Consider the following 22,795-nt stretch of genomic DNA (forward strand, 5'->3'; position numbering starts at 1 on the left):
CCACATACTGGCAGATGGTGCGTGCTTTTAATTAGGGCCTGTTCACCTATAATGTGACACTGGAGTGCGTGAGTGAGTGAGTGTGTGTTTGTATGTGTGAAGTTAATAGAATGTATTAAATATAGAAGCTCATTCTAATCTGCAGCTGCTGTCCTAGCAAGATTTCAAGGGGAAGCTGCTTATTTCTTCTAGAAAAGAAACAACCTAAAATCATTAAAACGTAGTGTAGTTTTGTTGCTGGATAATGGATGGATTTCAGATCACCTCATACACATATGTAGGGTTAAACTGTGCAAAACCATGTAGTATTTCTGCAAGAAAGAGGAGTTTCCACAAGATACAAAGACCTTTTGTACATATGGTGCATTAATTGTTCAATTTTCTTTCTCTTCCTCTCATTACACTCAACAGTTATTGAGAAAGAAAAGATATATACCTAGAAAACATCACCAGACCACTTCTTATCTGTTGTCAGAAACTTGCACTGTTTTTCCCTCTTACAATTTCTTCAAACCTTTATGAAAGTTATCACCCAAATGAAGTTATTTTACACAGGCTTTAACAAAAACTTAATTCTAGAGCTAAACCAATACATCCCCAATATTCTCTAAACACACCTTAAAGACTAGCTTTATATCCTGGTACTACTCTTTACTAAGATAAAACTGGCATTCACTGTATAGCTTCAAATAAAGATGAGATGAACTCAAAGCTCAAACTTAATGCCTGTAAAACACCCTTTCCTCTGTACTGAGATGTCCCAGGGGAACATTTTGCCTACACTTAAGTTCTTTCAGAACTGTGTAAAAAGTGTTACATCAAGACTGGTAACCTGACAGAAGGTTGTTGACCTATCAAAAATACTGATTTAGATGGATACAGTTTGCAATAGATCCCGCTCAGAGAGTGATGAACTGGCATGTTTGGCAATTTGTTTTTTTGTTTGTTTTAAAGATCAGCTTTTTATACGTAAGAACAGCTGTGAACAGCATCGATTCCAACCTTCAATACTCTACACTTCAAGAGTTTCTAAACTGAGTATGTACTAAAAGCTAATACTGACATTAGGGATGCAATATTGCTGCAAGACCACGAACAACCAAGTTCTTCTGAGGATACAGTAATGCATGTAGTGACAAGTAATAAAGATATACATACCGTAAAAAAACCTCGTTCATTGCAACCTAAATCTGTTGGTTTGTTGTAAAAGTCAGACTTAAAGATGATCTTGTTGATGAACACACTGCGCAGTAGATCATCTACTCTAATGGTGTGTATTTTCAGTTCTATAAGCATATGCATCAATACCAGTGGCAGAGGACATACGGCTATCTTCATCAGATTTTACAACACTAACCTCAAAGCAGCACTATCTGAAGACAGATTGACAGATGAAAATCATACCGGCAAGTGAAATGGTTGCTGTACTTTATGGATGAGTAACTACCCAAGCTGGCACAAAGGAGCTGAGGGCATACAGCATTGTGACAAGTTTAAGCCAATGTGAGTGAAAGGGAGCTGCTGAGATTTTGTCACCCTCCCTGGTAGACAGAAAACCACCTCCTGCTGCCTGCAGACCAGCACAGCCAGTCTGATGCTTGGCCCTGAGGTGAGCCAGTCCAACTTGGTAACCTGACAGAAGGTTGACCTACCAAAAATACCGATTTAGATGCATACAGTTTGCAATAGATGCCACTCAGAGAGGCCAAGCAAGCTGTATAAATAAAGCGGACTCTGCAGCGAGAAGCTACCAAGCTCTCCCAAACAGAATGGGAAAGCAATTCTGCTTACAGTACACTGAAACAGCTCAAACAGACCTTTGAGAAAGGGTCTTGGGAATGCAGCATCATTATAAATGAAAACTCAAACTGCATTTCACAAACTATTTTCCTCACTGTTCTTTGGAAACAGATACTGAAAAATGGCTGAAATATCCAATGAGGCATTTTCTTTTCTTTTTTTCTCATGCAAGCATGCTGAAATTTTAGAAGAAAACATCTTTGATTCTACCTTCAGCAAAGACCTTCTAGCGAGCTAGTGACAACAGGACCTAAGCAAGAGTGTAGAGTTGAATATATTCACTCTCTTACATATGCACGCTCAAATTACTTCTTGTGATCTCTACTTGCATGCATCTGTCACACAATTAACTCCCAATTAAATCGAAGTATGTACTTGATGCATAATAGACTCAGTGCGATGTCTTTCGACCAAAGCTGCTGCAGGTGGATGGCTATGCAAGGTAACAGGTGCACATCAGTAGAAAATTGGAAGAATGGCTGGGGGTTAATGCAAGAACAACACTCAGGACTAAAACATTACCACAGACTCACAGGGAATGGACACTACCCGCTAATGTTAAGAGACAACAATGCCCCCAAATAATACTAAAAAACCCAGAGTTAAGGTTAGAAAACAATCTTTTTCCTAATCCTCAGTGATTTACCTTTTATCTTTTCTATTTTTTTACATTTATCTTCCTCTCTCCCTGAAGCACAATCAAAAACCTAGTATGTGTCCTTATCAAAATGAGACCTACCAGAAGCGAAGTCTGAAACAATGGCTACTAAAGAAACCCTGAAATCACAACAGAGGTACTTCAGAAAATAATAGCCGCTTAGGGATTTAGATATTTTTATTTCAAAATGTTTACTTATGTCACACCTGACCAGAAAATAGGACAAAATTCAATTTCCTTTTTAAATCTTCAGTCTCACATCATTGTACTCTGCTAGAGTTGAACTAGAAGCTGAAACACTGCAGAAACACTTGCATTTCAGCACATAGCACTATGCCTTCAAAATAAACCTGGTCAAGCAATGCTTTTCTCAGCACAACTTTGCATTTACCAGTATCAGAACATGCTAAAGGTTTACGTCATTTTTCCAAGACAGTTTTACAAACATGCTGACATCTTGTCTTTGTGATTGTGAACAAATGTAATGTATTAACAGATCACATCACAGACCTAGGCACCATACTGCAAAACATAACAGCTATTACAAATTGTAAATCATTGAGCATATATGCAAAGATAGAAGAGGAGAACTGTGGTACACAAACTGTGCAAGCAAAACAGATCACAAGAGAATATGCCAGTAGGTTAGAATATTCAAGACTTTTAAACCGGGTATAAACAAAATTCATTTTTCCATATTAGCTTAAACTGCATTTAATAAATTAAAGTAATGGATCAGTAGCCAATCTCTAGGAAGACCACTGTGATTAATAATTCTGAAATGAAGTATAACATGCTTTTGTTTAAGGACATAAACTGCAAAAGTGAGATACTGATTTACAATACAGTAATATTATATCAAGTGAGAGATCTTTTCTACAAAAGGTTATTGCTTCAGTTGACTAACTATATTTTTTTACCACTTCTCCTTTTCAATTAATATCTATTAACTTAAGGTAGTAACAGCATGAATTTTCAGAATTTCCCACTATTAGTAGCAAAATGTGTACCAGGGGAGATTTGCCTGCTTTTTCAGAATTACATTTACTTTAAAAATTGAAAGTTTTTATAATATATAAATAATTTTATAGTAAAAATACCTGCAAGAAACCATTTCATCTTACCTTAAACTTTAATTAGCACTAGTGAGAATGTCTCCATGTGTCAAATTACTTCAGAGGGAATAGTTATTTATACATGTGTACATATTTATTTCCACATATACTTTTTTTTATCCTCTATAAAGGTCTCATTAAAATATATTAATAAAGGTGAAACAAAAGCTGCAGGCTACTACCGTTTAATATTAAAAAAAGAAACATTTGACAATAGACGTGTTTGAGACTGAGAGGCAAATACTTCATAGGAAATTAGTTGTGATTATTCAGTTAAACACAGATCCAACAGAAGGGTGTGTGAATGCATTGTTTAACAGTGAGGCACTCCTCAAACTCCATCACTGGACACATTTTCAGCACTACTACCTCAAGTTACAGCACAACAATAACAACACCTGCCTGTTTTCTAAAAATCAAAGCAAAGTCTATTCTTGGAACCAGGATTTGCTTGGGGGAGTACTGGCTGAAAGCTGAGAGGGAAGAAAAGAAGTAAAGAAACTGAAAAATCAGACTGTTAACCCAGTATTTTTTCCTTGAATTTTCTAATCAGAGTCCCTATACAGTCTTCACAAAACCCCTGCAAAATGAAACTTACCAGCCACTACTTGGTTTCTCAGCTAAGATACAAAAGATGAGTTCCAATGGAATTGCCAAGAAATATGCTCTAGACATCCTTTATAAGACAGGATTACTCCATACACTTGAGAGCTGGTGAGGGTGACCAGTGCACCTGATGTATGAGTAAATCTTGCTTCTTTGTTTCTCATATCTCAAAACTTCTAATAAAGACTTCAACCTTCAAGTGCAAGTTGCCCTAGATGAGAAAAACCTTCCCTTCTTTTTCTTTAATCAATCTAAGACATAAAAATGCCTCCCCACATTTATATATACAGAGAGAGACAGAGACAGAGAGAGAGAGAGACAAAGACTTTTGGCTCTTTGTGCCTGTACCTATTTCAAAGAAGGCAGCACGGATGACCACCCAGTCAACAGGATCACAGAATCACTGACACTGGAAGGCAGCTCGAGAGGTCTCTATTCCAACCTCTATGAAACTATGGTACTGGCTATTTTTTCTCCAGGCTGAAGGAGCCTAGCTCCCTCAACAATTTCTTACAGGGCAAGTGCTTCAGCCTCCAACCACCTTGGTGGTTTCTGCTGAGCTTTCTTCAGGTCTTCTGTGTTTTTCCTGTATAGAGGGCGGAGTGCAGGCAAGATGGACGTAGTACTCCAGATGTGTCTAACAATCCCTTGTGTAGAGGGGGATAATCACTCCCCTCAATTTGCTGGCTGAGCAACTGTTGATACATCTCAGAATGCTCTCGGCCTCCCTTGTTGTCAGGGCACAGAGCTGGGATCTTTACCCTGTTTTCATCAAAGCTACTCCCAGGGGAGTCAGTCCCCAGCCTGCTCTGTGAGTGAGGCATCTCCTTTCCAGGTGTAAAGCATCACACATGCCCTTACCAAATTTCCTAAGATTGCTGCTGGACTTTTCCTTTAGGCTTCTGAGGTCCCTCTGTATGGTAGCCCTGCCCTCAAGCACACTGGCTCCCAGTTTGGTGTCATCTGCAGACTTAAAGAGCAAGCACTGTTACTTCCTCTGGGACACTAAGAAAGATGTGAAAGAGGATGAGTTCCAGGATCAACCCCTGAAGACCCATTAACTACCATCCTCTACACCCCAGCATCTAAACAGTCTCGAAGACATGTGGTTGCCCACTCATCCAGACCACAGCATCCTAACTTGGATACAAGAACGTTGTGGGAATAAGTGTTGAAATGTAAATTACATCCACAGCTCTCCCCTTGTTAACAAATCACGTTGGTCAGGCATGATTCGCCCTCAGTCCCCAAACACCACCTTCTTCAAGGTCCCAGAACACTATCAGTGCTATTCACAGTTAAGTGATTATTTCTGCAGTTCTCCGAAACATATGTTGTTTGTTGCCAGACCTCTAAAACCAGAATTAATCCAAGAATTGTTTATAAGTGTAAAGAACCCCTGCAGAAAGGAGTGCTTTTCAGTAGGTCAGGGTTGAGAGAAAAAAGGAAAGACATCCAAATAAAAGTGTACTTTTAACCCTATTGGGAGTTGCAACTGCAATGTTATATTGACGAAGAGGTTAAAAAAGAGCATTACCAGTGGAGGATCCAATTGAACAAGTTGTTCAGTTAATGAAGCACTGGACAAGGATCTGCTGCAGGAACTAGAAACAGACTTTGCCACAGATGAAAAGGGTCCTGATAGCCTGAAATGACAAATAGCTTTCACTGCCAAGACTCTGCCAACTGCTCACCAGGATACACAGGTCGCTCAGCAGTCCAATTACCAGGTGGGGAATGCCTTGAAACCACAAGTTCAAATCCTGACAGGGCTGATTTCTCTCTTCTTCCCTTTGAGGCAGATACCTACTATTGCACTTGGCATGCTGCTATTTCTGAACAGTTCTGAGAAAAGGCCTGGCCTGCTGTGAATTGCCATTACAAATTCCATTATACTTTTCTGGGAAGATTAGAGTCTTAGACCAATGATGTGGCCAAAATTTCTCCCTTCAGCATTGCTGGGGGCTTCCTTCCATTCTAAAGAGGGCTAATCTTACTGCACCTCTGGGTGACAGTAACTGCTCATTTAGAAATCCACAGGGTGCTAAGTAGCCTTGCTGGATTCAAGTATTTCCCACTCAAATGATAAATGATTTGTCTTTCTTGAAGCAAGAGCACTTAGGTGTTTTTTAATTAAGCAAAAGGCATAAAGCCTTGAGACAGTTTCACTTCTTGGACTGCAGTGTGGTTAGTCTGGATAACAATGAGATTTTGATACGGCTTTCTTGACACACAGCATTATTTCTGAAACTAAAGATTTAGTTTTAGTAAATATCTAGTAACAATATCCATCTTATTCTTTTAATGTGGAAATGATAACAATGCCAGTAGTCTAGAAAATGGATTGAATATCAGAAATATGTTGACAGCATACAGTTTTAAAATAGTAACTGAGACATTTTGACTTATGAAAGACTTCAAGAAACAGTTCTCTGAAGGTCATCAGAGGTGAAGCCTTGTTGGTCACTTTGACAGCGAGTAATGTTTAGCATGCAGAACTGATTCCCAAGAAAGTTTTACTTTGCAAAAGTGATCCTTGGATTCCAGTAATAAAGGTAATTAATTTTGCCTCTCGATTTTAGCTCAAGTAAACTTGCACTTTTTGAGAAAGAAGAATGTAAGGATCGTAGGCCCAAAATGAATCTACTAAGAGAAATTACATTGAAGTTAGGTAGGATCCAGTCATCTTACAATAAAGACAATAATAAATTATATTTATGGTTTATCAAACAATCTATATGAAGTAACACACCACAGGTTCTGTCTGCTTATTGACAACACACGAGAAGTTACAGGATTTGGAATACTGGCAATATTCTCCAAACTTTATCCTTTCATTAATTTCTATCAGCTTTACAGCTTTCCTCAAAATCTTTGTTTCTTATAACTCAGTCAGCATCAACAAGCATCCCCTACTGGACCTCTCCATCACCATACGGCTCAATGACCTTCCCTCACTTACAGGAAAGCACTGCATATTTAGTTAAGGAAATCTGGAATATCAATTTTGACAATGATGGATATTTGAAGTTACAATGTAATAATAAGCAGCACAAAAATGATGTGATTGAGAGCAGCCCTGTGGAGAAGAACTCGGGGGTTCTGGTTGATGAGAAGCTCGATACGAGCTGGCAGTGTGCCCTTGCAGTCCCGAAGGCCAACCGTATCCTGGGCTGCATGAAAAGAAGCATGACCAGCAGGTCAAGGGAGGGGATTCTGTCCATCCATTCCTCTCTTGTTAGGCTCCACCTGGAGTATTGTGTCCTGCTCTGGAATCCTCCAGGTAAGAAGGATATGGAACTGTTGGAATGGGTCCAGAGGAGGGCTACAAAGATGATCAGAGGACTGGAGGACAGGCTGAGAAAGTTGAGGTGGTTCAGCATGGAGAAGAAGAGGTTCTGAGGAAACCTTATAGCGACCTTCCAGTACCTGAAGGGGCTACAAGAAAGCTGGGAAAGGACTGTTCACAAAGGCTTGTGGTGAAAGGACTAGGACCAATGGCTATAAACTGGTGGGGGCAGATTTAGACTAGACACATGGAGGAATTTCTTCACCATGAGAGTGGTGAGGCACCGGAAAAAGTGGCCCAGGGAAGTTGTGGCTGCCCCATCCCTGGAGGTGTTCAAGGCCAGACTGGATGGGGCTTTGGGCAGCCTGATCTAATGGGAGATGCTGATCTAGGGTGGTTGGAAGTGGGTGATCATTAAGGTCCCTTCGAATCCTAACTATTCTATGATTCTATGACTGGTTCAGTCACAGACCATGTCAGAGAGGCAGATTTCAGATTTTGAGGCAGGTATAACTGATCTTCATCCACATGAATTATGCAGCACTTCTGTGCACCAGCCATACTGTGCCAGAACTACCCACCACGGCTTTCTGCACTGTGTGGCTCTCCACTCCTTGTACTTCCCAGGCGCTATTGATCTGTCGAGCATAATGATGATCAGCTAAGACATACCTGAGACCTCCATTAAAACAAATAAAGCTTCTCAGGATCTATATATCCTGCCTATCTTTCTGGAGTCCAGAAGTAACATATGAATCAAAGCAATACGAAATCCTAAGTGAAGTAATACAGCATTATTGAAAGCTATTTCACATAGAGAGAGCCTAAATATGTTATGTTCAGACATTAAAATTTAAAGTGAAGATAAAGATAAGGGAAAGGTTCGGAATTTTTAGAGAGTTTTCCAGTGAACCTCTTAATACCCTCTCTTAGAGGCTTACACAGGGAGAAAGCCCACCACCTTATTCTATTTCTGTAATATCTACCTATCTATCATATTGAACAAGAGTAAGTTCAGATTGACACACTTGTATATCACAAAAGGTTCTGCATTTCAAGCCAAAAATGTGTTATGAAAAACTCCAGAGAGTACTTAATAGCCAGTTAAAAGTCACAAGAAAATATTCACTCTCATAAGTAATGTTAGCACTTTTTGTCCTTTATCTATGAGCTAGCAAAAGAACCATCCAGCAAACACCAACTCCTTTCACTCCCATAAGCGCATGACTTCTAGACACGGAACTAAAATCTGGTTTAAAACTCAATAAATCAGATGAGTACTGGATAAGTTTACAATATGACATATTAGGAGAGGAAAAGAGGTATGAAGAGCAGACTATTTATGATACCAAGGTTTTCAGTATATCATTTTATGACCAGGGCAGATTACCTTCCCTTTGACACGTGACATGACCTTCTGTTCCCCAGGGTAGTAGAAAAGGTTTCCAGTCTTGGAATAAATTACCCATACGAGTTGCAGAAGCACCAGATCCATAGCTAATGGTAGCAATAACTTGCACTAATAGAGAATTTCTCTTTCAAGGATTCCAACAAGTTGTTGGGAAATAAAACCCCGCAGTCAAGCCCCCAAAATCCATATAGCTTAGTAAGCACTGCTAGTAGTTCACAGAACAAGGAGTCCTGCGTATACCTAAGTGTAGTATATTTATTTGTCTGACATTGCATTGCTGCAGCTGATAGGACTATACTCAACCTACGTTCCCATTGCTTTTGGAAGCAATTGTGAAAGTGCCATGAATAGTTTGAGAAATATTCATGTTCACATTCAAAATCTACAAGTGATGGGCAGCAATTTTTGGTATAAACTACAAACTGAAAATAATAAATTGACAAATTTAGTAATAAAGGTGCTCGATAGCTCTGGAAATCAGGAAACCTATTTAAAAGGTCTACAAGAAATATATTTCTTATTATTGCTTCGTAAACAGAACACTTGAACATTTATTTTTATGTTGTAAATTAGTCAGATCAAGGAGAAAGCATTATGAGCAAGACATGCAGTTTACTTAGCATAGTGATAAAACTACTTAAATCAATAAATGTTCTTCCTTCAAAAATACTTTACATACAAAGACCATTAATTTGAAAACCTATTTGATATTTTATTGGACAAGAAAAATAATGTGATGTTTGAGATGAGTTAAAGATGTTTTCTAGAACACAGCAGGAAGTTAGTATCAAAGCAACAAAACATGCTTCTACTTGACATCCAGAATGTAATTCAAGCTATAAATTTCTGGGACATACTGCAGTTTGTACCATGTCTTAAGCACTTCAGTTGAGTTGTAGGACTTTAAAACATTTTCCTGAGAAGGAAGTACTCTGATATTATTTATAGAAATAAAAACATTGATTAAGAGGGGAGATACATTTTTCATGAATTATTGTTTCACAAAGAATTGTATTAGTGATTCAATGCAAACATTGACTAAACGTGAGGGCTTGTACCCCTTCCACTCTCAGTTCTGTTTTCAACTGTGATTAACAATGCAAATGAAGATGACTTCTCAACACACTCATCCTCCCCTTGCTACATTTAACTCCTTCATTACTATTCTGACATAGTTGGCAGAAAAGTGTTACAACATTCACTGAATATGTAACCCTCAAGGGCAGCTATCCCAGAGATAAAATGATTTTTTTCCAACACCAAGACTCTGAAGAAACTCATGTCCATTTTCTCTTGCTTACGCAGATGATGAACAGACGTCTACATCTGCCTGTAATTGCAGATGAGCATTGTGATAATCTGTATATTTGTTGGAGAAACAAACAATGCCAGTAAATAAATGCTGCTAAGCAAAATAACCCACGTATCCTGTAAGCAAATTCCAGTTGGCAGAAAGCACATGCTGTGCAAGAGAAAAATGGAGACGAGTCTGTAAAGACTGAACTCACAGGATACAGTAGACTATTCTCACAGGCATTTAAATATCACATTACTTAAAATTGTATAACCTTCAATACCATAATTGCCAAAATATATATTCCCAGTTTCAGGGAAAGATTTTTTTTTAGATACATACTTTCTCTGGCAACTCAAATAAAACAATCTTACTTTTATACAAGCTAACAGTTTAGAAATAGGTCATTAATTGTTCCAGACCAGGATATGCCAGAAAAGCAGTCTCAGAACGACTGTCAAGACCTGGCAATGAAGATTATGGGGAATATCTGCTGTCATATTCAGAATACCACAAGACATTTTGAAGGAATGGCAGCACAGGAAGGAAGTGGATCTGTTAGAATGAGTCCAGAGGAGGGCCACAAAGATGATCAGAGGGATGGAGCCCCTCCCATACAGTGACAGGCTGAGAGAGTTGGGCTTGCTCACCTTGGATAAGACTCCAAGGAGACCTCATAGCCGCCTTCTAGTATTTAAAGGTGGCTATAGGAAAGTTGGGGAGGCACTCTTTATCAAGGAGTGCAGTGACAGGATGAGGGGTAATGGGTTTTAAGCTGAAAGAGGGGAGATTTAGATTAGATATTAGGAAGAGATTTTTTACTGTCAGGGTGGTGAGGCACTGGAACACGCCTAGAGAAGTCATGGATGCCCCATCTCTGGAGGTGTTCAAGGCCTTGTTGGATGGGGATTTGAGCAACCTGACCTAGTTGGTCAGGTTGGTCTCTTCCAACACAAAACATATGATTATATGAATCTCCTGTTGATTGGATATAAAATGTTCATGGATCCGTAATTACTTAAATACAAGCTTCTTGCAAAGTATATAAAAAATACAGTTAATTATGTCAACTTGAAAATCAGCATTTTCTAATTTTAAGTTAAACATCTTTTGCTCTAAATGGTATCAAGTTAAAGAAAAAAAAAAACAACACTGCAATTCAATAGGGATTCATTTGTAATAAGACTAGCCTACCTATTATACTTCCATAGCTTCCACTATGGCTTCAAAGCTTGTGTAAAATGTGGATGTTCAGAAAAGGCTTATTAGGATGGGGCAGAAATAAATTCCTGACTTCTTTATATCAATACATTCACACACCCATACACATATACAGTCTTTACTTTGTGCATAGGCTTCTTTTCTTTAGAAGTCTTAAATGTGATTTAACCACCTGCCATTTATTTTAAAAAGTTAGAAAAACAGACCTAAGCAGCAGCTTTTCCCAAGACATTGCAACAAACACGATGCTGAAGAAAAGTCTAGTCCCAAGTATTATCAGTCTCTGAATACCAGCCAAGCCTGACATTTAGCCATTCACAATGCAGAACCTGCACATTTTCCTGAGGAATAATTTAAAGATTTTATTTCATACACATACTTTTAAGAAAGACTCAACCTGAACACAACTGAATTATTTTGCTATTATCATATTACATATTCACTTGTGCATTGTGGCCTGAGAACAATGTTAGAAATTTAAACTGTGGCCAGGTGAAAATTAATAGAATAAAAAGAAGAAGAAAGGCAAGAGAAAGGCCATTTTCCATAGTGCCATACTACTCTGATTGACTTGTGGCATCTTCATTATTGAGAAAGAACTATAATATCAACAGGAATTCCCAAAAATAGCCCTCACTGCAGACACCCTCTGTTCTGTGCAAACCAGTCATGGAACGGCTGGTCCAAGCATTCACACATGCAAGAAAACAACCAAGAAAGTTTTCTTGTTATGCCCATTTATCTTGGAAAAGCAGACAACGATCTAGGACTGTATTTTCTTGGTCATCAAACCAAACGAAACCATGAGAAAAGCTTTATCAAAGAGGCAGGCAAAGAGGTAGGTCAGACAGCATCCTTGCTAAGTGTTGCTGCAGCAAGTGGTTCTAAACATTGCCTGATGAACTGCAGCTTTTTTTTTTTTTGCGAAGTTACTTAGGTTTTTTTTTTTTTAATCCAGAATGCTGATCTAATAAAGAATACTTGAAATAATAGCTTGTGTCTACTGTGTCTTGAGTAAGTTTTGACATTATGAGGTCAGCATCTTTTCATGACAGGTAGCGTACAGATGGATACAGTGAGGAACTAAATGTTAAAACCACATCCAAGAATAACAGAAGTTGAAGGTGAGCTAGGACAGCATTCCAACACTTAAAAACTATTACTACATTACAACGTGTTTGTTATTTACCATAAACCATATGCATATGTCTACTGGCATGAATTACTGCCAGAGGCAGTGATTTTTCTATTACTCTCATTAGCTGTTAAACAAATTCTACTGGTAATTAAATGTGAGGTAAAAGAAAAATGATCCTGTTTTAGTGTGCTATACAAAGAATGCAAATAATGTCTTGGATGATAACCACATCAAATTGACTCAATTTGTGTTGCTTTACTAAAAGTCCACTAAATAGTCTTTTGAGGAAGCCCCCATGCATTTGTCTTCCAACTATAAAATTTCAATTTTTCTGGGACACTCCATGCCATGTATGTGTTCCAAATTCTCTGTTCAAGTTATTATTATTCAAAACTCTCTTCTGGCAAAAAAAAACAAACCAAAAGGAAGTCAAGAAAATTACATCAAAACCCACATGTAGATATCCTTTGTTGTTTAGGAAGAACATAATTTTACACAGATAAAGAGAACATGTTTGGAAAATGACAATCACCACTGTACCTTTAAATCCAAGAAAGCAACTCCTAATGAATGTGATCCACAATACTTTAATGGAATGATTTTCAATTGGGAAATATAACTATCAAAAAAAAAAAATCAAAACATTTGGCAAACTTGTTCCCATTTGGTTAAAAATTTCTTTTCAGAGCAATTTGTTCTGATGGTATCTAATGGTTGCTCTAACAATTTTGTAACAGAATGCTTTAGTTGTCTTTCCAAAATATTTTTCTATCTAAAATACTAAAATCAAATGGTAATATTTCAATACTGTCAGACGCAAAGACTGATAATCCAAAATCATGTTCTTATGCCTCTAGATTATCCCCAAAATGCATACATTACCACGGTTTACTACAATTCGGAGTGTAATCATCTCGTCCTTTTCACAGTTCCAATCCTAATTAGAGGATTGAGCACCATCCAGATCTCTTAAAATACCAACATCTCTCTTCAAGCATACATGATTCTGATAGAACAAGGCAATATACATAAAAGATCCTAAAATAACATAATGGCAAAATACCTGCACGGTATGTGGTCACTGAAATACTGGCCAAAATTTAACTCCCCAAAGAAAGAGATATTAAAAGACATTAATGCTCTACAAAACCGATCTGCAAACGGGCAGTCTTCATTTGCCCATGGTTATGGGTCATACAGCTGCCAGGCTAAAATAAGTGTTCAAAACAGCACAGGATGGAAACCACCCTGTGCCACCCTGGACTTGGGAACACCACAGCTACTTACAGTGCTGACTTTTGTTATACTTTTCAAGTTGATTACTCGTCACATGGGAAATTAACTAAAAAACTCCTAAAGTTTGTTATCACTCATAACACAGCCAGTAATTACACAGAGCAAAGGAAAACAACTTACCTGCTTTCTTTGTACAGCCAAGGAGAAAAAGGATATTGTAACGGTGCAGTTTTGTCACCTTACTCCTATAAAGAAGTCGGACAACTGACAATTTTGTTTTTTTCCTGTTTCTTACCTCAGCTACAAAATTCTGCTTCAGACAGAACACAGGACTTTCTATAACATGGCACATCTCTGTTACCTCATTATTGGCTTTGGCTTTTTTTTTTTCTTTTAAAAAATGACCATTTAGTCTTTTTTTTTTTATTCCTAACACACAGACATACCGGGAGACAACAATCTGCTGGCAGATCTTGCCAATCACAAATTTCATTAGGAGAACCAGTGAGAAAAAGGCTTATTCAGCTTGGATAACTGACATTCGTAAAATTTCAATGTGGTTGTTAATTTTCCTGAGGAATAAAAATGCAAAAAGAACCAGCGACCAGATTCTATTAATAGGGACTAAAAGCAAAGTAATTTTTGATCGAAGTGACCAAATAAAGTATGTTGTGAGGAAGAGAAAGAAACACATTTTTGTAAAAATGTATTTTTTTATTTTATTTGGTGTGAATTAGGTTGTCAAAAGAGTTGTTAGCAGTATCCTAAAACCTCTTTATGCCTCTTTGAAGAGCATATCATTATGCAAGTATAGGTCATTTCAACCTATACTTGTGCAAAAATCCATCTGCTCTTGTGAACATTCTGAACTGGTGCTCATGTGTATCTGACTATTCCCACAGCCTGCTCCTTTCCCAGTTGGAAAAGACATTGAGCAGAGCCTCAAAAGCATACAGCCTGAATTGCTACAGCAGTAACAACTTACTCCTGGACATCCTCTCCAAAAGCTACAGCAGTAGGAAGCAGCACCTGAGCAGTTCCGCTCCATTGCATGGGCTCACGTGGCATGGCCAGAAGAAGCCTTTCCTGAAATCCAAGAGCATAAAGCCCTAAACCCATAGCCCATAAGCAGAAAGCCCTTGCAGACTGACAAGTTGACCTAACTGATCAGCTCTTAGTAGCCCTGTTTCCCAAAGGAACAGACTATAGGCTAGACTGACATGTGAAGCAACACAGGAAAAGTTAGTTTATTACATGGACAACACAAAATTTTATCTAAGGTCAATGATTTTACATCATATAACCAGTCATACAAGTTTCTATATGAAACATGCTGCAACAGGACCCACAAAGGTCCTATATATTGAATTAAGTTGCAATATTCAAGAAAGCCTCCAAGTTCTATACATAAGAACAGAATCAAGGAACAGCTGCAATATACCAATTGTGCATTTATGCTCCACCAAAAGTCCATTTCATTCCAAGCAACACAAGGTATTAGACGGCTAGATGCAGCATCTGTGTCCAGTTGCCAGGGAAGAAGAAAAAACACTGCATCCATTCTCAAGCAACTAATAACAACTCTCAAACAACTCTGACGCTACAGAAGGCAATAAAATGATCTTGTAAGGAAAACATAATCACATGAAAGATAGATAAAAAACAAAGAAGACAGAGAGCTGAGGTAGGATTTAATACAGACATGAAATTATTTTTCATGTTGCTTCTTAAAAAAAAAAAGAATTGGAATTCCATCTGAGAATTGAGATGGTGAATACATTTAGATATTTTTAATATCTCATGTTAAATTTCTGTTCAAGGAGTAACCTACAGCAGTTTCATATCTTTTTGCAGAGTGTAATAGCTAAGAATCTTGCCATTAAGCACACAGGAAAAATTAAAACAACAGAGCACATGCCAATATACTGCTACATCCCAGCTCCTCACCTGAGCCAAAAAAGTTGATTAGCACACTCACTACTTGAACAAGACTTTGACTTGTGTATCAGCTAGCAAGGAGTCTCAAAACGGAACAGACTGATATTGATGGAACAGCAACAGAAACAATAAGAAATGGTTCACTGCTAAACTAGACCCCTTGTCCAAATGTTCAAGGCTCTTTGTTTTTTGTGTTTAAACAGCAGTCACGATCAATCCTTACATAACAGCAGTTGGCATCTGACACAGTTCTTTCCCATTTTCCTATTTGCAAAAAGCAGACTAAATTTTGCAAACACAGCAACGACCCTCAGCTAAAATATTTCCCAAAACACAGATAATCTTAATTTTTTTAAGTATATCAGTAAGAGTCACCACCTCTACACATACAGAATACCTGGCCATCCGTGCCAAATTTAATGACACTGAATATAAACAAGAGAATTCTTTATTTCCAGACACATCTGGACTGATGGGAGTAGCCACTCATGGCCATGAAGTAAAAATAAGTATACATTTTATTTTAGTGATTACAATTGTTCTTTAGTCTGATTTTACGCACGCAGGAACCTCAAACTGTAGAAACTTAAGTTCTAATGTTAAAATTTTACATTAAATTCAGATATTAATATTAGTGCAAAAACACAGGCATCACAAACTTTTTACAGAAGAACAATTTTAATGCCAAAAGACTAAACACACCTTAAGAACATGCTCTGTCCTGTACAGTACAATCTCTGAATTTTTACTTCCTAAACTTTTATTCAAAACAAAACCCCCCTACATTTATCATAAGCACCTTGAGATTTTTTCTAAATGAAGACTTTCTACATTGATAAAACCTTTCAGAGAAACACTAAATCAAAATCCGTATGAAGCTTGACAAAGACAAGTGCAAGGTCCTGCACCTGGGAAGACACAAAGAGCCCAGCAGAAGCTAGGATCGGTGTGGCCAGGAGCAACCTTGTCAAGAGAGACTTAGGCATTCTGGCAGACAATAAGCTGAACACAGTCAGCAGTGAACTGCTGCAGCAACAAAGGCAAATTGGCTCCTGGGCTGAACCTACAGGGACATTACTCGCACAGACAGAGATGTGATCATCTCACTCTACTCAGCACTTGTCAGGCTGCACCTGGAGTACTGTGACAAGTTCTAGTCCACATGATTCAAGAAAGATGAAGACAGACTGCAGAGGCTCAAAGGAGGGCCACAAAGATGATCTAGAGATGGCTGGAGAACCTGCCCTGTGAAGAAAGACTGAAGGAGTTAGGTCTCTTCTACCTGAGAATAGGAGGTTCAGGAGGGATCTCATCACAGCTTTCCAGTACTGAAAAGAGAGCTACAAACAGGGTGAAGGCTCTCTCTTCACAAGCCACAGGTAGAGGACAATGGGCAATGGTTACAATTCGCGCTGGGAGAGGTTTCATCTGGATATCAGAAAGAAATTTTTTACAGTGGATATATTAACTGGAACAACCTCCCCCAGGACATGGTAGAGTCCCCATCGCTGGAGGTTTTCAAGACACGACTGGATAGGTTGCTAGATAATCTCCCCAAGGCTCCCTTTCACACCAAAGGCTGGACCAGGTGATCTTTGGTGCTCTCTCTCAACATAGGCTGTTCCGTGGCTCCCTAAAATCACATCAACAACTACGTTGCTCAAAGCAGGAAAAGCAATTGGCATTGCAAAAAACCAGCATAAACCTACTTTACTCACTTTTGTTCTTAGGTTAGCAGAGATTTGCAAAAATCAGATTTAGTAGTTTTAAAATCTCCAAGTATGTATCTCAGATGAAACTGCATGCATTCAATCAACTTGTTTCCAATGCAAAACCTGTTTTGACAAATTTCCTATCCTGACTCTTCTATACTCTGGGTGGTTTTATTAATTAATCAAATAATATTGCACATTCTAAGAGAAAAATCAAATGCCATTAAAACGCAATTTACAAGAACAAAAAACATACATCTAGAAATAAAAATGCAACATTCGCCAGTTAACAGAGAACACAATGGAAAACTGAAATAAGTAAAATAAATCAAAAAATACCTTAACAAAACAAAGAAATTATTTGCAGAAGAATTCCAACAGAGAGACTTAAAGCTTCTGACACTGCTCATAACTACAAGAAAATAAAGAATTAGAAAAGTGACCAGCCAGAAGCATGTCATACGATGTTAGAATTATGTTAGCCCATCTTTATAGGCCAAGGAAGGCTGGGGACCTGAAAATCATAGTAATGATGGTTAGCCAGAATCACTGGAGCTTATCCAAGCCAACGTGCCGCTTGAAGCAGGTCTATCCACAACAAGGTCAGGTCAGCCATGGTGCTGTTATGTTAAACCTGTCATGAAAACGTTCAAAAACTGAGATGTCAAAATCTCTCACAGCAACTTGCTCCAGTCCTGTGCTACCCCTCCAGAGAACACATCTTCCACTAGATTCCAACGTGTTTAGACCACTGAGCTTCAGTCATCTTAAACAAGAAAGTTTAAAGGTCAGATTATCCTCATTTGCAACCTTCAACAACTTTGTTTTCTCCAGCAAAAAAGAGACACAACATAAAGCCATGATTTAAACCACAAACAAAATTCTATTTAGAACTTATCCCTTAAATCACTTTAGTCGTGGCTGTAATCTGACACATTATAAACCATCAGAGGGACTACTTGTTAACCAAGCAGAAGACAACAGAACACTAAGAATCACCTTTTTGACTCAAAAATCTAACTTCTTACCTCTTCACATATTGATTTCTCTACAGTACAAATCACCCTTTCTTCCTCAAGCCATCCGCATGGGTAGTAGAGCCTACGTGAAACTACTTACAGTCTACTAAATTCTCTCTCCCTACTGTTAAAACCTGGCCTACACATTTGGGCCTCCAAACACTCCACGTTTACTGCAGGAGTTTGGAGAGGCTCCTGCATGTTGTTATTCTGAAGTCTGCCAGTGATGACGTCAGTTACTTTAAGATGTCTTTTACATTAAGACATGAACGCTATTCTTCATGGTTAGGGCACCAAAATTTCTTTTGTTGGTAGAAGAAAACTGAGTACTACCAGATGACATAGAGTCATTAATTACTGGGAAAGTCACAAAACAAGTATTGAATTTTCCATCACAATCTATAAGTAGACATTTAAAAGAAAAAACACAGCAAGCAAATAAGGAGACAACAGCCAGCTAATCGTACTCCAGATGTACGCTTACAAATATGCACTGTTCGCAATACTAAAATATTCTGAAATTCTTTAACTGAAATAATTGATCAATAAGATTAATCTCTGATAATTAATCTCTGATAATTTTCTCTTTGCTACAGGTTGCTTCTTTAGAAAGCCATTACGTTTACTCCAGGGCATTACCATATCACATTACAGCAGCCCAGAGGACAGGGCAGGACTTCCTATCTTGGCATGGAAGAAGCTAGCAGGGGGTCCATTTTAGTTATAGGTGAGGCATAAACACCAAGGCAGAATTGTTATTGTGGTCCCAGCAGATCTCTACATAATAACAGGTGCTGATCATTGCTCACTAGAAACTGCTGTTGCTTTTAGAGTTCACAAACATTTATACATTACATTTCCTGATTTTATAGTATCTAAGGACAGGCCCATCAAAACTCAAGATCTTTCCTTTAAGAATAAGGAAAGCTTGCACCATGACACAATAACAAAAATTCAGACATCCATGGTAAACACATATCATACAATTTCTATCCTTTAAAATTTGCTCATATAAAAAACCTGACAGAAGTAGAATGAGAAGTTGTATGTTGCATTAAACAGAAAATTTATTGGTGCACCTATTGGTGTGACAGTTAGCCCTGCCTTTGAGCTGCACGCCAACATTTCCACGTGGCCAAGATCCCCCAGGTACTTACTTCACTTTGGGGGGGATTTGGGAAGGGGGTTGGCCACCAGGTTTATAGAAAAGAGATGACAAAAGATTTCCAAGTCCCCTCTGCTCCATTATCAAGGGGATGGGCAGAGGGGGGTCCACATGTGGTCTGTGAGGCTGGTGCCACCAACTGTGAAATGGTTCTGGCTTGCTTCTTCCCGCTGCTGTAGGCTCTGCTACCTCATTGACCATCCCCCAGCACAAACCCATTGCTGAAAACATGCCATTGCCCAGACAGGAGCTATGCTCAATGGTTCACCCACCTGCACATCTCAGGGGCCTCAAGCCACACCATTACATACAATTCTCTTTGTTAGCCAGAATAATGGCAAGCTGGAAGACTCAAGACAGAGAAGAGCAGGGGGAAGCCTTCATAGCAGGGGAACTAAAAGAGGAGGAGGGGAACGTGATGCACACACGTGCTGCTGCATGGAGTTAGCCATAAGAGTTTATTAGCTCCTGCTCAGTTTCAGCTCCACAGCCTTTCTTCTCAGGGCTCTGCCTCACACATGAGGTTTGGGGAATACTTATGCCTTGAAGAGTGCACTGTGGTTATGCAAGTTCAAAGGCTTCTATTCCCAGTTCTTGCCAGGCTAGAGATGATTCATAGCAAAGGTAGCTCACATGCCTCTGCCCATGGTCCATCTGAGCAATAAAGCAAAACTACCAGTGAGTAACAGAATTTTACCAGTGCTGGTGGGGACACAGCAGATATCTGACAGAGATCAGATCTACATCTGTAGCACACAAACAGGCATAGACTTTGCCAAAAAACAGTGCATGTCTTTCATGACCAGCCAGAGAAGGCAGCCAGCCACGAAGCATGGCATCCTCTGTGGCAGGAGGGATGAACCTTGTTCCTTCATTATACACAGCACCCTAAGCCTTGCCACAGCACATGGTGTCAGGGTTTGGCAGGGAAGTCAGCCTCCCTCAGCACAGCCAGGGCTGCAACTTGGCCCCAGCTCTTCCTGACCAAGAGAAGGCCAGCATCTAGACCAGCCATGACCTTCTTCAGGCTGGGACAACCTCTATCCTACCCCTTTCTCCTACAACAGGGAGGGCCCACACCATGGTGCCTTTAAGGTAGCCTAGGGACAGGCACAGAGGCTCACCTCGAGTTGGAGCCAGGCACAGGGACCTGGGGCTCACCTTCCCCTGCACCTCGTGTTGAGCCTAGGCACAGGGTTTGGGGGGCTCACCCTCACCTGCACCCCAACTCAGGGCCAAGCACAGGGTCTGAGGGGCTCACCTTCCCCTGTACCAAGAATAGGGGCCAGACAGAGGCACAGATCCTCCTCTGCACCTGGAGTCAGGGCCAGGCACAGGAATTGGGGGCGATCACCCTCCCCTACGTCCTACCTTAGTATCGGACACAGGGCCAGGGGACTCACCCTGCCCTGCACCCCAAGCTAGGGCCAGACAGAGGCACACGCACAGACCCTCTCCTGCACCCCAAACTCAGCCCAGGCACAGGCGCTGACCCACCCCTGCACGCTGACTTGGGATCAGGCGCAGGGACTGGGGACTGACCCTCTCCTGCACCCCGAGCTCAGCCTAGGCACAGGGTCTCACCCTCCTCTGCACCCCTAGTTCAGCCCAGTCACAGGGAGTGTAGAGCTCACCCTCCCCTGGACCCCGAGCTCGGCACAGGGACCGCCCCGCTCCCCCGTGGCGCAGCTCCTCCACGAGGCCCCCGTAGGTCCCGTCTCCCCGCACGGCCCAGCCCCGCACCTGTAGTTATAGGCGCCGAAGCGCTGGCTCTCCCGCAGCAGCGCCCGGTAGAGGCGCAGCACCTGGGCCCGGCCGCCCGCCGCCATGTTCCCCCGGGGGCGGCTCCTCCCGCTCCCGCCAGGCCCCCGGCACCCCCCGCGCGCGGCGGGGCGGAGGCGGCGGCGGCGGCGCGGGAGCCGCGGTGAGCGAGCGGCGCTTCCGGGTGGCGCGTGGGTCCGGCGGCGGCCGCGTCGCGGCTGGGGTTGGCGGGGAGAGGGGAAGGGGCGTTCGAACGAGCTGGGGTGGGTCACGCGGAATAATGGCAAGCGGGGAGACACGGGACAGTGAGCGGCAGGGGAACTAAAGGAGGAGGAGGAGGGGATCGTCAGGCGTGCGCATGCACGGAGCTGGCAGCAGTGGTTTATCCGCTCCGGCTCAGTTTCACCCTAGGTTTGTAGGAAATAGGTGACAACAGTTTACCAAGTGCTCTGTGCCCCATCATCAAGGGGAGGGGGAGAAGGGGGTCCACATGTGGTCTGTGAGGCTGGTGCCACCAACTGTGAAATGCTCGTTCCTACTGCTGTAGGCTCTGCTACCTCACTGATCACCCCCAGCACAAACCCATTGCTGAAAACGTGCCAAGGCCCAGGCAGGAGCTACACTCAACTGTTCACCAACTGCACATCTCACAGGCCTCAAACCACCCTATTACATACAATCCTCTCTTTGTTAGGCAGAATGACACCAAGTTGGGGTATTCAGGACAGTGAGAAGCAGGGGAACTAAAGAAGGAGGAGGGGATCACGATGCATGTGCATGCACGGAGCTGGCAACGAAGGTTTGTCAGTTCTTGCTCAGTTTCAGACCAGGTTTGTAGAAAAGACATGACAACAGTTTTCCAAGTGCCCTCTGCTCCTTCATCAAGGGGATGAGCAGAGGGGGTGGGGTCCACATGTGGTCTGTGAGGCTTATGCCACCAATTGTGAGATGGTTCTGGCTGGCTTCTTCCCACTGCTGTAGGCTCTGCTTCCTCACTGATCACCCCCAGCACAAATCCATTGCTGAGAACATGCTAAGGCCCAGACAGGAGCTACACTCAACTATTCACCAGCTGCACATCTCACTGGCCTCAAGCCACCTCATTACATACAATCCTCTCTTTGTTAGCCAGAATAACTGCCAAGCTGGAATAATTGGGACAGTGAGGAGCAGGGGAACTAAAGGAGGATGAGGAAGAGATCATGGTGCATACGCATGCAACAGTGGTTTATCAGCTTTGGCTCAGTTTCACCCTAGGTTTGTAGGAAAGAGATGACAACAGTTTTCCAAGTGCCCTGTGCCCCATCATCAAGGGGATGGGGAGAAGGGGGTCCTTATGTGGTCTGTGAGGCTGGTGCCACCAACTGTGAAATGCTCCTTCCTACTGCTGTAGGCTCTGCTACCACACTGATCACCCCCAACACAAACCCAT

General features: G+C 40.9%; 2 protein-coding genes across 4 annotated transcripts in view; one reads left to right on the forward strand and one right to left on the reverse strand.

The window, feature by feature from the left end:
- Nucleotides 1–21,508, reverse strand: part of LYRM4 (LYR motif containing 4) — a 93,680-nt gene extending 72,172 nt beyond the window's left edge. For 2 of the 3 annotated variants that reach the window (XR_011337158.1, XM_069853603.1), the window contains exon 1: nucleotides 21,346–21,504. Coding sequence is in view for 2 of the 3 variants with exons in the window: in XM_069853603.1 (XP_069709704.1) it covers nucleotides 21,346–21,431 (86 nt within the window). In the remaining variant the exon portion in view is untranslated. Of the gene's footprint in view, nucleotides 1–21,345 lie in introns of all 3 variants that reach the window. The other variant, XM_069853604.1, reaches the window with a different exon arrangement.
- The window catches only part of FARS2 (phenylalanyl-tRNA synthetase 2, mitochondrial), a 262,812-nt gene continuing 261,507 nt past the window's right edge, over nucleotides 21,491–22,795 (forward strand). The window contains exon 1 of the mRNA XM_069853595.1: nucleotides 21,491–21,526. The gene's annotated coding sequence lies outside the window, so the exon portion shown is untranslated. The remainder of the gene's footprint in view (nucleotides 21,527–22,795) is intronic.

Source organism: Phaenicophaeus curvirostris, chromosome 3 (genome assembly GCF_032191515.1).
Source record: "Phaenicophaeus curvirostris isolate KB17595 chromosome 3, BPBGC_Pcur_1.0, whole genome shotgun sequence".
Taxonomy (NCBI): Eukaryota; Metazoa; Chordata; class Aves; order Cuculiformes; family Cuculidae; genus Phaenicophaeus; species Phaenicophaeus curvirostris.